Below are 17,046 nucleotides of genomic sequence, written 5' to 3'. Positions count from 1 at the left end.
TGGTTATGATTTTTAAGAGTGTTTGGTTTTAGATTAGTATAGTATATAATAGTGGATGAAATTATACCATGTCAGGGATTTGCTTCTAAATAGTCCAGTGTGAGGGGGGCAGGGGAAGTGGGTAGAGGTACAGATGAGCCATGACTTGACTAATTGTTGAAGTGGGTGATAGGGGTTCACTATATTATTTTCTCTGCTCTTGTATGTGCTTGAAGTCTTGCCTAATAAAGTTATAAGATTTCCTTTTCAAGCATAATTAAGAAAATCAAAGATTAGGCTACATTGGGCTTATTTAGAAATCTATTAGGTACTTACTCTACTCTATAAAATTAAATCTTTCATGTATCCGCTGAATCTAAAATGAAAATTGAGGGTGATGGGGTCTGGTAGGGAGCAGGTCCAGAGTGGGCTCTCCCACCCAAAACTGAATGGGGTGTCTGGGGCATCAGGGAGCTTCCTTGCCTGGCCCTCAGTGGCCTGATGGAGTAAGAGGGTTTGGTTGAGTGCTTCAGATCTGATCACTATGGTAGGAGAACAAAAATGCATATTGTGTCACATTGTGTACAGCTCCAAAAAGGGGCACTAGTCATGAGTGTCAAATGTGCGGGGCCACAGAAGTGGGTCTTTCTGCATATGATAATCACATTTCTGGCCAGCTGCACAAAGATAACGTTGATGCCCAGGAAAGAGAAGATGATGGAAAAGGAGAGGAAGAGGAAGAATATTATTTTGACAAGGAACTCATTCAATTAATAAAACAAAGGAAAGAACAAAGTCGACAAGTAGCAGCCAAGAAGGAAATTCTGACGACAGGTGACCCTAATGGAGCTGAGAACACCAAATTCCTCACCAAGACAGAGAAAGTTACAGTCAGCCAGCGTGGCATCACCCTGGACCTCCACAGCAGTATTGGAATTGGGAAAAAGATGGCTTTAATAATACGTGGAGAAACAGCTTTCTGCATTCTTTGAGGAATAGTGGTGGATCAAAAGGATGTCCTGAGTGGCATTAGGGTGTTGCAGGAGGTTCCTCGACTTGGTTTCACAACCATAGTAATTCTGGAGTTGGTTGGCATTCAAATAGTGGAACAGTAGATTGGAATCATAATGGTACAGGAAGGAATTCCAGTTGGCATTCTGAAGGAACAGGTGGCTTTTCCAGTTGGCATATGAACAACAGTAACAGAAACTAGAAATCCAGTGTATGTAGTAAAAATAATTGCAACTAAAGTGGCCCTGGACACAAATTTCAACAAGGCAGAAACAGAAATTCTAATTGTCAAATGGAAGATGTGACTATGCTGTGAAACAAGAAATCTAGTAAGTCAAGCAAATACAATTACGAGAGGTATATTTGGGAGGCCGAAACGGGCGGATCACGAGGTCAGGAGATCGAGACCATCCTGGCTAACACAGTGAAACCCTGTCTCTACTAAAAAAATACAAAAAAATTGCCGGTCGAGGTGGCAGGTACCTGTAGTCCCAGCTACTTGGGAGGCTAAGGCAGGAGAATGGCATAAACCCGGGAGGCGGAGCTTGCAGTGAGCTGAGATCCGGCCACTGCACTCCAGCCTGGGTGACAGAGGGAGACTCCGCCTCAACAATTAAAAAAAAAAAAAAGAGAGAGAGATAACTGGCAGTGGCAAGAAAATGAGAAACTTGGTATGGCTGCCACATATAGAGGTCCTTCTGAAGGATTTATAAGTGATAAATTTCCTTCAGAAGGCTTACTTGACTTCAATTTTGAGCAGCCAGAAAGCCAAACCACTAAACAAACAGATACTGCAACTTCCAAAATTAGTGGAAAGAATGGCAGTGCAGCAAAGGGAAAAGCCTCATTGCCAGACTCCTTACCCCTCTAAAATAAAAATTAAAAAGAAAAAAGATTTGGTAGTACTCAAGTTGAAGGAAGGAAACATGACAAACTTAGAGGAAGCATAAGGAATTTCATACGCGCTTCTTAGGAAAAATAATTTTGTATTTAAGCCTTTTTTTCCTTTTTAGTTGATACAAAATAATTGGACATATTTGTGTGATACAGAGTGATATTTCCATGTGTGTATACAATGTGTAATGATCAAATCAAGGTAATTAGTGTGTCCAGCACCTTGAACATTTATTATTTATTTGTGCTGTGAACATTCAAAATCCTATCTTCTGGCTTTATGAAAATATAGAAAGCTGGCTCTTTTAGCTTTTTGTAAATATGCAATAAATTATAGTTAACCATATTACTCTATAGTGCTGCAGAACACCAGAACTCACTGGAACTCATTGATTAAACTGAATGTGACTGAGATCTTTTCATGAAATGAGAAGCTATGGATTTAGAATCATTAAACTTTAAGGCTGGGTGGGCCCGTCCAAACCCATCATTTTACTGCTCATTTTACTGCTGGTAAGGCCCAGAAAGGGTTATATGACTCATCAAAACATCTTTTAAAAATAATAAAAGCTGTCTGAGCAAGTGAGCTCACACCTGTAACCCCAACACTTTGGGACATTGAGGATCACTTGAAGCCAGGAGTTCAAGATCATCCTGGACAACACAGTGAGACCCTGTCATTACAAAATTTAAAATTTTTAATAAACAAAAGTTATATTTAAAAACTCAAAGTATGAAAATATAGGGGGCCAGGCATGATACCTCACACCTGTAATCCCAGCACTTTGGGAGGCCAAGGTGGGCGGATCACCTGAGGTCAGGAGTTTGAGGCCATCCTGGCCAACAAGCCCCATCTCTACTAACAATATAAAAATTAGCCGGGTGTGGTGGTGTGCAGCTGTAATCCCAGTTATTCAGGAGACTGAGGCAGGAGAATCTCTTGAACCTGGGAGGCAGAGGTTGCAGTGAGCCAAGATAGCGCCACTGCACTCCAGCCTGGGGCACAGAGCAAGATTCCCTCTCAAAAAAAAAAAGAAAGAAAGAAAGAAAAAGAAAATAGGGGAAAAAAATAATTCCTGATTCCATAATTCGAACAATTTTAAACTTTCATTAAAATTTTGGGGTGTTTCCTCCCAGCCTTTTTTTTAACTCTTAGGTTTGACTTTTCCTAATATAACTCGAAGCATTTTTACATATTAATGCATATCCTTAGAAACAATTATTTTACTGGTTGTCTAATGGTTCATGGAGTTGATAATAGTTTACTTTTTCATTCTCCTATAATATGGCATTCATATGATTTCCAACTCTTTATGACTACAAATAAAGCTGCTACTAACATATTTATATACAAAACTTAATTATAGTTAGTATTACCATAACCATTATAGTTAGTATTACCATAAAAGTTTTCTCAGAAGATAAAACTTCCTAAAACAGCTTTTTTTTCCTTTGAAAATTTGTTAATGGACAAAATAGAGTTAGATTCTCCATTTCCTTTATGGATCAAGCTACGAACAGTCAAAATGATAAGATGTAGAGGCAGGCTGATGATTGTCTTTCCATTATGAGCCAAACAATCTTTACGTGAGTAGTAGAGGCAGAAAAAACATTTAAACTAAAATTTTACTCTACCTGTTGAAAAGCTTTTTCTGCTTGACGTTCAGCATCAATAACTTGTCTCTCAAGCTGCTGCATCTGTAAAGTGAGGGAAAATATAAATACAAAAATTTATTTTTGAAAAATAAGCCTTTCTGAAAAAGGCTTAAAAAAATCTCATCATGTCATCATCAGTTTGGATATTTTAAAGTAGTTCACTGGAGATGAGTTAAATACAGTTAGCACATTAAAGGCTCTTTGCATATTTAAAAGTTGATCAAAATGCCAGAGTTTTGGTACTTTTAATACAAGGACTATATATATACCTCAAGAGTATTCATCAATAAAATTTTCTTCAGTGGATTGTAAATTAAAAATTACTAATTAACACATACTAAGAACAAGAAAATAAATCTAAGAGGAAAGAAAGGCTTCAAATGTCCTGTTTGACGGGTTGATGAAAAAGTCATAATGACATCAGGGAAGCGACGTGTTCTCGTAAACTCCGTGGCTGCTATATTTCAATTAAAAACTCTGAGTTGTTTTACATTCTTACAGATTGATGGAGAGAGTATAGAAGAGATTCTTTGATTAAACATACAGATACACAAATACTAAAACGAATATAAGGAGAATTTAAAAGCCTTAAGAAGGACCCGATGCTAATCAACATAGGGATGTGTTGTACCAGGGGCTGAATACACTAATCGTGAGGTAAAACTCAATTTTATTCTTTTTGGCTCAGTGCTGATGTCTGGCCCACTTCAGAGCCGTCTGTGACTCGATCTCTGCTCATTTTCAACGTTATATCTGGTTGGGAGGCCAGGCGTGCAGAACTCCCAGCACACCTCTCACTCGCAGCAGCCCGGACCCCACCCACAGCGCCGGCCGCATCCGGCTCCTGCCCCGCCCCCTTCTCTACGCCACCGAGAAGCGACCTTCCGCAGCTAGAGTGGCCCAACCGGGAGCGCGGCCGCGAGCTCCGGAAGGCGCGGGACCCCCCCCCAGGACCCGGTCCCAGGCTGCCTTTGACCCGAGGGCACTGTTCTCAACGCCTGGAAAATGGTTTCCGCTAGTGGGACATCATTTTTTAAGGGTATGTTGCTTGGGAGCATTTCCTGGGTTTTGATAACTATGTTTGGCCAAATTCACATTCGACACAGAGGTCAAACTGAAGACCACGAGCACCATCACCTTCGTCCAGCTAACAGGAATGATTTCTTAAACACTTCGAAAGTGATACTCGTGGAACTCAGTAAAAGTATTCGTGTTTTCTGTATCATCTTTGGAGAATCCGAAGATACGAGTTACTGGGCTGTACTGAAAGAGACCTGGACCAAACACTGTGACAAAGCAGAGCTCTACAATACTAAAAATGATAATTTGTTCAATATAGAAAGCAATGACAGGTGGGTACAGATGAGGACCACTTACAAATACGTCTTTGAAAAGTATGGTGACAACTACAACTGGTTCTTTCTTGCACTTCCCACTACGTTTGCCGTCATTGAAAATTTAAAGTATCTTTTGTTTACAAGGGATGCATCCCAACCCTTCTATCTGGGTCACACTGTTATATCTGGAGACCTCGAATACGTGACTGTGGAAGGAGGGATTGTCTTAAGTAGAGAGTCGATGAAAAGACTTAACAGACTTCTCAATAACTCTGAGACCTGTGCAGATCAAAGTGTGATTTGGAAGTTATCTGAAGATAAGCAGCTGGCAATATGCCTGAAATATGCAGGAGTTCATGCAGAAAATGCAGAGGATTATGAAGGAAGAGATGTATTTAATACAAAACCAATCGCACAGCTTATTGAAGAGGCATTGTCTAATAACCCTCAGCAAGTAGTAGAAGGCTGCTGTTCAGATCTGGCTGTTACTTTTAATGGACTGACCCCGCAAAAGATGGAAGTAATGATGTATGGCCTGTACCGGCTCAGGGCATTTGGACACTATTTCAATGACACACTCGTTTTCTTGCCTCCAGTTGGTTCAGAAAATGACTGAGGGCTGGAGAATAATAGATCTGTGCTGTCCAAGAGCACTTGAAATGTGGCTAGTCCAAATTCTGATACAGTGTAAGTGTAAAATACACACTTCATTCAATAATTCATATATTATTCGAAAACAGTATGAAGACATAAAACATCTCATTAGTAATATTTTATATTGACACCACACTGAACTAATGTTTGGGTATTTTGCATTAAATAAAATATACTATTAAAATTAATTTCACCTGCTTTTTAATTTTATTAATGTGTCTATTAGAATATTTTAAGTTACACATGTAGCTTACATATTTCTACTGGTTAATAAAGGTGTAGAACATTTGTTGTCACCATGTATGGCCACATATTTAACTGCCTGTCTACATGGCAGCATGTTTTTTTTTTTTAATGGAGTCTTGCTTTGTCACCCAGGCTGGAGTGCAGTGGCACAATTTCGGCTCACTGCAACCTCCGCCTCCCAGGTTCAAGTGATTCTCCTGTCTCAGCCTCCTGAGTAGCTGGGACTACAGGTACACAACACCATGCTGAGCTAATTTTTGTATTTTTAGTAGAGATGGCATTTCACCATATTGGTCAGGCTGGTCTCAAACTCCTGACTTCAGGTGATCCACCCGCCTCAGCCTCCCAAAGTGCTGGGATTACAGGTGTGAGTCACCGCACCCAGCCCCATGGCAGCATTTTAAAAGGCAGTTTATTGCAGGGATCTAGATTCTGGAAGAGGTTTCAAATATTTGGATATGTAAATAATACCGTGCAAGTGCATTCTCAGTACCTCATTTAATTTCTGTGAAAATATTTCAAATGTTGAATGAGCAAGTATTGTGGTTTCAAAGCATTTTGTTGAATTACTTCTTTAGACTATGGCACTATATAGAAGCAACTGGACAAGTATTATGTCTTTTGGATGTCTCTAGAATATTCCCTAAACCAAAAACCAACTAGCAAACACATGCCAATACCACATTCTTCCACTACTGGCAATATGCTGACAATTGTCACTTCTACAATATAACTATATTCTATTTTCAGGGAAATTTGGTTTTTCTGGAGCCTTAGCCTGGATTTTGAATATTGTCAGGATTGCCAGGAGAAACAGAAGAATGCACAAAATTTTGCTAGTGAAAAAAATAGTTTTCTTAAGAGGACTATGCAAATATCTTGTCTGATTTCTCCTTCTCAAATGTTTAGTTTCTAGTGATAACAGGAAGGACAAAAGTCAGCTTGCTTCACTATTACATAACAAATACAGGTCTTTCTACATAGTAGGTATTTAATATATCACAAATTATGGATGAAATGACAAAGCTGTCATGCCTAAAGTACCACACATATATTAAGGACAGTATCATTATCTTTACCACTGCCAAATAACTTTTTTTCTGCTCCTATGGCACTGACTTCCTATCTTGTACTATCTTCCCAACTACACTGTAAGTTGCTTGAAGGCAGAATCTGGCTCAAAAGTTACTTGCTTTCTTAATGAAAAGGAGGTAATCCTTGAAATATTAATATAGGGAAAATTGGAAAGAATACTGAAATTAAAGGCAAGACCTAAATTGGAACCCAGATTCCAATACTTACTAGCTATGTGATGATGGGTACATTATTTAACTTATCTGAGTCTCTGCTCCCTACCTGCAAAATGATACAACACTTATTTCACAGCATTTATGTGAAGATTAAACAGAAAAGCATCCAACATAGTATCTAATACTTAATAGGAGTACAATGAATATTTACATAGAAATTTTTAAAGCAGCCTATTTCTACCATATATATGTGTTATTTTTATGAATAATTTTAGGAAACTCTACTATTCACCAATAGTTTGCCACTGGACTCTAAAATTCTTGTGTATAAAATGTGGATAATATAACCTGTTCTAACTACTTTACAGGATGTTATAGGGATAAAAATAAGAAAATATATTCAAGCAATGTGAAAAGCTGGTGGTATCTCATTTATTTAAAAATATTATGGTAGCAGTTGTACTGTTATAATTTGAATGATAAAACTAAAAGTCACAAATGTCCAAAAACAGGATTATGCAAATATATAAATAATGGTACATCCATACAGTTAGATACCATACAGTCATTACAAATTTACATGGATGGAGGAAATGATATATTTGTCTCAATATAACACAGGAGGAAAGAAGTAGGTCAGGGTGTAGATGAAACAGGATTGGCCCTGAGTTGACAACAATGAAAGCTGGGTGATGTGTACATGAGGGTCCATTATAACATTCTGCTTACTGTTGTATGTTTGAAAATCTCTCTAATAAAAAGTTTTAAATATATATGAGAAGATATAAATGACATTTTTAAAAATAAGTGTAAATGATATATAAAATGATATTATACATAAATGATATACTGAGGAAAAAGGGACTGCAAAGCAGTAATGAATGTTGCAATCAAATTTTTGTTAAAATGTTATGTGTGCCTGTTTTTATGGAATTAAAAAGGAGTTGTCTATATCTAAGTGACAGGATTATGGATAAAGTAGTTTGTATCATACATGATGAGGCACCACAGGGAGTTTTACGGAGCTGAAAAAAGTAAGAGAATAATGGCAGGGAGGAAAAAAAAAAAGGGTGTTAGAACCTTGCATTAGAAATAGTAGCCAATTGTCAATCAAAGGTAATTCTGCTCCCTTAGAGGGAATGAGTAGAAAATTAAGAGGAAGATTTTCAAATGACCTGTGAAATTAGAGAGGCTATATATAAATGTACATAGAAAAAGGGTTCAAATGCTGAAGTGGAATCAAACTAGGTGACAACTGGTGATGACGCCACTGCTAATCAGGAGGTCATTAGTGACTTTTGTGATTCCAGCTGCACTGTGGAGAAGTGAGGGCATAAGCTGAAATGCAAGAGTCTGAATGAATTAAAATCATTAGGAAGAGCAAATTAAACCTAAAGCCAACAGAAATTTAAAAACTAATAATAAAGATTAGAGGAGAAATTAATAAAATTAAAAACATAAAAACAGAGAAAAATCAATAAAACAAGCTGGTTCTTTAAAAATATCAATACAATTGATAACTCTCTAACCAGACTAATAAAGCAAAAAAGAAAACAGACACAAATTATCAGTATCAGTAATGTAAAGGGAGACATCACCACAGACCCCACAGATGCTAATGAAATAACAATATTATGAACTACTTCATGCTCATAAATTGAATAAAATAGCAAAGCTCATTTAAGAAGAAATAAGTTAGCTTAATAGCCCAATGTCTATTAAATAAATCACACTTGTAGTTAAAAACTTTCCCACAAAGGAAACTCCAGGACTGGACGGTTTCACTTGTGAATTCTACCCAAAAATGTATGGAAGAATGAATAGAAACTCAACAAAAACTCTTCCAGAACATAAGAGAAGGGAATGCTTCCTAACACATTTTATAAGGCCAGTATTGCCAAAACTAGAAAAAGATTAGACTAATATCCTTGTGAATACAGATGCAAAAATCTTTAACAAAATATCAGCAAATCCAATCTAAACATACACAATAAAGATAATATGTCATGATTAAGTGGGGTTTATCCTAGGAATGCAAGGTTGTTTTAACATTTGAAAAATAAACCAATGTAGTTCATCATGTCAAGAGGCTAGAAAAGAAATATCATTTCAATAGACGAAGAAAAATCATCTGACAAAATTCAACATCCATTCACAATAAAAATCTCTTAACAAACTAAAAATATAAGGAATTTCTGATACCTAATAAAAGATATCTACAAAAAAACCTATAACTAACATCATGCTTAATGGGAAAGACTGAATGCTTTCCCCCACAAGAATGTCATTTTACCACTTTTACTCAAGGTTTTACTGCAGGTGCTAGCCAATGTAATAGCCAAGAAAGAAACATAAAAAGCATATATATTGGAATGGAAGAAATAATTCAATATTTATTCACAGATGACATGACTATCTGCACATAAAGTCCCAAATAATCTACAAAAGAACTAATAAATGAGTTTATTAAGGTCATAGGATACAAGGTCAGTATACAAAAATCTGCTGTATTTCTATATGAGAGCCATAAACGGCCAGGCGTGGTGGCTCACGCCTATAATCCCAGCACTTCGGGAGGCTGAGGTGGGTGGATCACCTAAGGTCAGTTCTAGACCAGCCTGGCCAACATGGTAAAACCCTGTCTCTACTGAAAATACAAAAATTAGCTGGGCATGGTGGCAGATGCCTATAATCCCAGCTAGTCGGGGGCAGAGGCAGGAGAATTGCTTGAACCCGGGAGGGAGAAGTTGCAGTGAGCCAAGATCGTGCCATTGCACTCCAGCCTGGGAGACAAGAGCGACATTTCGTCTCAAAAAAAAAAAAAAAGGTTAAAAAAAAATAAGAGCAATAAACAGTTGAGATTAGAATTTAAACAACAGTAGCATTTACAAAAGTATCAAAACCATAAAATACTTAGGTACGAATGTAACAAAATAAGCACAATATTTGTATGCTGAAAACCACAATATACTGATTAGGAAAATTAAAGAAGAGCTAAATAAATGGAGAGTTAAACTATGAGTCAGAAGACTCGATATTATTGTCAGTTCTCTTCCAGCTGACCTATAGATTCCACCCAGTCTAATCAAAATCCTAGCAGGCCTTTCTGCACAAATTAAGAAGAAGAATCTGAAATTGGCATAGAAATGCACAGGACCTAGAATAGCCTAAACAACTTAGAAAAAAAAAATAGAATATTTATAATACCTGACATCAAGACTTATAAAATTGCAATAGTAGTCAAAAGAATGATATTTGGGTAAAAACAGACATATTAGATGAATAGAACAAAATAGGGTTCAGAAATATACTTTAAAATATGCAATTTTTTTCCCAATTTTTATTGGTTTACTCTATCTTCATTGTCAGATCATATAGCCATCACATACTACAATCTCCCTAGTTACTCTAGTTGTCTGAACCTCATTCTCTAAATTTCTTAGGGAGAACTCCTAGGAACAATATTTTCTGAGTTCTTTAACTGCTAATAGCTGCTTCCTATGCCCTTTATAGTTGAAAGCCAGTTCTGCTTAACACAAAATCCTTGGATCATATGTGCTTTCCTTGATATCTGAAACATGGTATTCCATGTTCTCCTGGCATAAAGCATTACTATCAGTGTAACAACATAATTTTATTCTCCTAATGATATAAAGGTCATGTTTTTATTTTTGCCTAAATACCTAAAGAATGTTTTCTTTTTCTTTAACATTCAGTATTTTGATGAAAAATATGCCTTGAAGTAGGTCATTCTAGGTTAATGTTCTCAGCCACATGATCCCCTATTTCAATATGCAACATTTTGCTTTTTTAAGTTTCTGGAAACTTTTCTTAAATTATGCTGTTTGCATTTGTTTCATTCCCTTGTTTTGATTTTTTTCTTCAGGGGCTTCTTTTATCTGTATATTGTATCTTCTTTGCTTATCTTCAATACTAGTCATTGTTTCAAATCCTTTTTACCTTTCCTCACTTTGATGTTTAAAAGTTTCTGGGAGACTGAGACATGAAAATCACTCAAACCCAGGAGGTGGAGGTTGCAGTGAGCTGAGATCACACCACTGCATTCTAGCCTGGGCAACAGAGTGAGACTCCGTCTCAAAAAAAAAAAAAAAAAAAAGTTTCTTCCTTTTCACCTTGATTTCTCATTAAAGCATTATGTGTTGAGTTTATCAATTCTTTTGCTGACCCAGAAGTCCTACTTAAGAGAAATAAAGAATACAGCTAAATGACAGAGGCCATTCATTAAAAACTATAGACCTTATGTCATACTGATGCTCTAAAATAGGCAAAACTAAAGGTCCAGAAACTATATCAGTGATTGCCAGGGCTTAGAGTTTGAGAAGAAGACAGACTGTTAAGGCATAGGAGGGAAATTTCTGAGGTGATGGAAATAGTGTGTATGCTGATTGTGGTAGTGGTTACGGAATCGTGTATATTTGCCAAAACTCTGAACTAAACACCCAAAAGGGTGACTTTTACATATGCACTCAATTAACTTGACCAAAAATTTTTTTTTAAAAGTACATTGCAGGCCAGGCACAGTGGCTCACACCTGTAATCCCAGCACTTTGGGAGGCCAAGGTGGGTGGATCACTTGAGGTCAGGAGTTTGAGACCAGCCTGGCCAACAGGGTGAAACACTGTCTCTACTAAAAACACAAAAATTACCTGAGTGTGGTGGTGCGTGCCTGTAGTCCCAGCTACTTGGGAGGCTGAAGCAGAAGAATCACTTGAACCTGGGAGGCAGAGGTTGCCAGTGAGCCCAGATCACGCCACTGCACTCCAATGCAGTGAGAGTCTGTCTCAAAAAAACAAAAACAAAAAAAAGTACCTTGCAACCCCAAATTCCAAAACATACAAAGAAAACTAAGAAATACAGATAACAGTATCAATGGTCAAAAGACCAATTTAGTCTGGTAAAATAAAAATGATAACACCATGTGAAAGACTTTAGATTTCTTATGTTTAGGATTGTCAAAGAGATGAAATGAGAATGACATCTATTTTTTAAAAGACAAGAATTGAAAAAAAGAAGAAAAACAGCAGGAAGGTATTAAACAAGAACAAGCAGGCAGGAAAATAAACCAGTTTAAAGTCTTGGCCAGGCTTGGTGGCTCACGCCTGTAATCCCAACATTTTGGGAGGCTGAAGCAGGTGGATGGCTTGAGCCCAGGAGTTCGAGACCAGCCTGGGCAACATGGCAAAAACATCACTTCTACCAAAAAAAAAAAAAAAAATACAAAAATTAGCCAGGCATGGTGGCATGCACCTGTATTCCCAGCTACTCAGGAGACTGAGGTGGGAGGATCGCTTCAGCCCAGGAGGTCAAGGCTGCAGTGAGATGAGATCAAGTTACTGCACTCAGGCCCAGGCAACAGAGTGAGACTCTGTTTCAAAAAAAGAAAAAAAAGTCTTAAAAATTTAGAAATACACAGTCACTGAAAGAGAAAAAACTCAATAGATGGTTCAGTAGCCAGCTTCTAAATGGCTCTCAACGATCCTCACCTTCTGGTAATCACACCCATGTGTAGTTTCTTCCTTCACAACATAGGGCTGACCTTTGCAACCAACAGGATATTGTGGAAATGATGAAGTATGACTTCTGAGGGTAGGTCATAAAACGCACTGCATCTTCCACCTTGCATTCTCTTGGATGACTTGCTCTGGGGGAAGCCAGCCACCATGCTGTGAGAACCCTCAAGCAGTCCTGTGGAGACATCCATACACTTAGGGACTGAGGCTCCCTACCAACAGCCAATACCAATTTGCCAACAACCATTTTGGTGAACCACTGAAAGTGAACCCTCAAGCTCCAGTCAAGCCTTCAGATTACTACATCCCAGACCAACATTTTGATTGCAACCTCATCGAAGACATAAGCTAAGTCGCTCCCAAATTTCTAATCCGTAGAAACTGTGCAAGATAATAAATGTTTATAGTTGTTTTAAGCCATGAAATTTTGGGGTTGTTAATACAGCAATAGATAATACAGATGAAGTAAACTCTACTCTGAACACAGAAGAGAGAGCTCATAACATGAAAAATTGTACAAAGAATTCACGTATTATTTAATACATATGAATGTGAAAAATATAAATTACCAGATTTAAGAGATATACAGAGACTTCAAAGTAATGGGAAGAAGCAGAAGAAAAAAAGTGAGCAAATAGGAATAGCACAATTATGCTGAAAGATAAAAGTACACTCCCTGTACAATGCAGAATAATTGCCTAAGGCCTGTATGTTTTATTTTAAAAAATGAAATGAAAGCTCAAGATAATAATACAAAGGAAGATGAAGAAATATTCAATGGGTAGTCGAATAATGTGAAGATCACTGTTCAGAAGACAGAAAATGATATTGTATTAACTTTAGCTTCTGCAAGGACAATTTATATTATATATGTATATGTTATAATTTAAAGTGTAGGCACAATTGTAGACATGGAAGAAGGAGGGCAAAACTTAGTGTTTACCCTTAAAATTTTAAGACACACCTGTAATATAAATTATTATCTGCCCCACCCTACACCAGTCTGCCCAGTGTCTATCAATGCTGCAGATACTGGGAATACATTTAGAGATCATCTTCTGCAGAGGTAGGTCCACCCTCTTGAAGTACAGACAGACCTGCATGGTGCACTACATGTGAAACTTGAAAACAATTCAATTTCTCAATAGACAGAAACAAGTTTACGTTAGACAACCAGAAGGTGATCCAATAACTCCTATCCCATGTGCTGTTTTTCCATGGGATGTCCTGCATCAAGAGATACAGAATATTTCCCCTTCCCTTAACACTGGGCCACGCTGTGATGGGCTTTGGTTGTGAGAGTGCTTTGTACCTTTTGAGACTGGGTCTGAAGAGATTTGCAGCTTCCACTTGCTGTTTCTTGGAGCCCTCAATCACCATGGAAAAAGATCTGGCTGCCTTGGGATCGGTTTAGCAGGGTGACTAGGATAGTTTCCAGTTGTTTCACCACTCCCAGCTGAGGCATCAGATATGTAAGTGAAATCAAGGTGTGGCGGCGTGCGCCTGTAATCCCAACTTCTTGGAAACACCTGTAATCCCAACTACTTGGAAGGCAGAGACGGGAGGCCAGGAGACCTAGACATCCAAGTGAAATCATCTTGGATATCCAGACCCAGCTGTCCCAGCACCCGCAGTGAGTCCACCCTCCAGCTGATTTGCCAACTGAATGCAGTCACATGAGTGATCCCATTCCACGCCAAACAGAGTAAAAGAACCACCAACAGAATCACGAACAAATAAAATGATTGTTAATTGAAGCCACTAAGGATTTTTTGTTTTGTTTTGTTTGTTTGTTTGTTTGTTTTTTGACATGGAGTTTCCCTCTTGTTGCTCAGGATAGAATGCAGTGGCATGATCTCGGCTCACTGCAACCTCTGCCTCCTGGGCTCAAGCGATTCTCCTGCCTCAGTCTCCCAAGTAGCTGGGATTACAGGTACTTGCCACCATGCCTGGCTAATTCTTTGTATTTTTAGTAGAGACAGGGTTTCACCATGTTGGCCAGGCTGGTCTCAAACTCCTGACCTCAGGTGATCCACCCGCCTCAGCCTTCTGCAGTGCTGGGATTATGGGCGTGAGCTACCGCACCCAGCCCACTACGGTTTTCTTTAATGGACAAAAATTGTATATATTTATTGTGTACAACACGATGTTTTTAAATATGTATACATCGTGGAATGGCTAAATCAATAAAGCTGCTAAGTTTTGAAGTAGTTTTTTATGCAGCAATAGATAACCCCAAGGTTACCCTGTTATGTGTCGACCTGTAAAGATAATCCTCTCCTGTGATCATCTATCTGGTCATCATTCCACTGGAAGCCACTCTCATTTTGACATGCAGCTTCTAGGAATATCTTCTCTTAGCTCTCAGTCCTTGGATGTGAAATGGAGAAATTCAGTGTCTCAGCTTCAAGAAGTATACTCAAGAAGTATACTCATAAAAAGTACAGAGCGGCCGGACGCAGTGGCTCACGCCTATAATCCTAGCACTTTGGAAGGCCGAGGTGGGAGGATCACGAGATCAGGAGATCGATACCATCCTGGCTAACACGGTGAAACCCCATCTCTACTAAAAAACCGCAAAAAAATTCGCTGGGCGTGGTGGCGGGCGCCTGTAGTCCCAGCTACTCACGAGGCTGAGGCAGGAGAATGGCCCCGGGAGGTGGAGCTTTCAGTGAGCAGAGATCGCGCCACTGCACTCCAGTCTGGGCGACAGAGCGAGACTCCATCTCAAAAAAAAAAAAAAAAAAAAAAAAAGTACAGAGCTTTTCCTAACTTTCCATTCCACAAACTATATAAACATATGCCAAAAATAAATGTATTACACAGATTTGTTTTCAAGTAAAAAAAAAAAAAAAAAAAAGTCCATTTAAATTGTTAAGATAGGCTGGGCACAGTGACTCATGCCCACAATCCCAGCACTTTGGGAGGCTGAGGCGGCCAGATCACTTGAGGTCAGGAGTTTGAGACTGGCCTGGCCAACATGGCAAAATTCCATCTCTACCAAAAATACAAAAATTAGCCGACATGGTGGCACACGCCTATAGTCCCAGCTACTCAGGAGGCTGAGGCATGAGAATCACTTGAACCCAGGAGGCGGAGGTTGCAGTGCGCCCATATCATGCCACTGCACTCCAGCCTGGGCAATACAGCGAGACTCTATCCCCCACCCCCCCAAAAAAAAACAAAAAAAAAATCACTAAGATACATTCCAGATTAAATAGATGATAAAGTATTAATGGTACAATGATAAGTTCACCTTTAGAGAAAGATTTTTCTGAACAAAGAATGTGTATTTTTTCCTTTTCATGAAAATGCATCTAATATTACAAATTAAAAGTCTGCTCCTGTTGCAAAGCTCAAGAGGTTGTTGAGGGCTGAATTACTCTCCAAGACGAAAAATCTCATTCAGTTGTAATAATCATCCTACTCCAAGTGTTATTTCCAACCCGTCTCCACACCACCTTAGGCTTTCAAAGTAGGTCGTTTTGTGGCAATGTTGGAAAAACCACTAGTTTTCTCTAGGACAAGGTGAGGCATCTGAAGTCTTTCTGGTTACCTGCCATTTTACGGTTTCTAATGGATTCACATAGCATTTAGCATCTTCCATTGTCCATCAAAGATACATAATTACCTACATTTCAAGAGTTTCCTGAAAGTTACAATTGAAGGTGCTGGTTTGTGTTCTAGAAAATGCCTAGTTTCTAAAGTGTTATCTAAAGAAAAATCAATCCCAGCTATTGTAAGGATTTCAGCAGTTTCTGGTTTTGATACCTTGCTCTCCACTGCTCTTGATTTCCTCACCTTTCCTTCACCAAATCCCCCACCACTACACTACCCTATACAGATTTGTTTTTTAATCATCCCCCACGTTTCCTTGCCGCATTCCAGTTTGAAGTTCTATTATAATGTTATAAAGTATTTGTGCGAGCCTTTTTCCCCCCCCCAGGCATTATATCATAGCACTGCAGCCCGGAACTTCCGGGTTCAGGCGATCCTCTTGCCTCAGCCTCCCGAGTAGATGGGGCTACAGGTGTGCACACCACACCTGGCTAATTTTGATTTCTTTATTTTAATTTTTTTGAGATGGAGCCTCACTCTGTTGCCAGGCTGGAGTGCAGTGGCACGATCTTGGCTGGCTCACTGCAACTTCCATCTCCCAGGTTCAAGCAATTCCCCCACCTCAGCCTCCTGAGTAGCTGGGACTACTGGCGTGTGCCACTACACCTGACTAATTTTTGTATTTTTAGTGGAGACGGGGTTTCGCCATGTTATCCAGGCTAGTCTCGAACTCCTGACCTCAAGTGATCTGCCCACCTCAGCTTCCCAAAGTGCTGGGATTACAGGCGTGAGCCACCACGCCCAGCCTATTTTTTAATTTTTTGGTAGAGATGGGGGGGTCTTACTATGTTGCCCAGGCTGGTCTTGAACTCTTGGCCTCAAGCAATCATCCCACCTTGGCCTTCCAAAGCACTTGGATTACAGACATGA

At 38.8% G+C, this 17,046-nt stretch overlaps 2 protein-coding genes across 2 annotated transcripts in view; one reads left to right on the top strand and one right to left on the bottom strand.

Annotated features, from left to right (window-relative positions):
- PLEKHH2 (pleckstrin homology domain containing, family H (with MyTH4 domain) member 2) overlaps positions 1-17,046 on the bottom strand; it is a 129,492-nt gene that overhangs the window by 93,966 nt on the left and 18,480 nt on the right. Inside the window, exon 3 of the mRNA XM_011978197.1 lies at positions 3,520-3,582. Within this exon, the coding sequence (XP_011833587.1) occupies positions 3,520-3,582 (63 nt within the window). The remainder of the gene's footprint in view (positions 1-3,519; positions 3,583-17,046) is intronic.
- LOC105538352 (C1GALT1-specific chaperone 1) lies at positions 4,546-5,713 on the top strand. The gene has a single exon (XM_011978196.1). It carries the CDS (start codon positions 4,546-4,548, stop codon positions 5,491-5,493), a length of 948 nt encoding a protein of 315 aa, XP_011833586.1. The 3' UTR covers positions 5,494-5,713.

The sequence above is a fragment of the Mandrillus leucophaeus genome, unplaced genomic scaffold, assembly GCF_000951045.1.
Source record: "Mandrillus leucophaeus isolate KB7577 unplaced genomic scaffold, Mleu.le_1.0 Scaffold190, whole genome shotgun sequence".
Classification (NCBI taxonomy): Eukaryota; Metazoa; Chordata; class Mammalia; order Primates; family Cercopithecidae; genus Mandrillus; species Mandrillus leucophaeus.
This window is presented reverse-complemented; position numbering and strand designations above follow the sequence as displayed.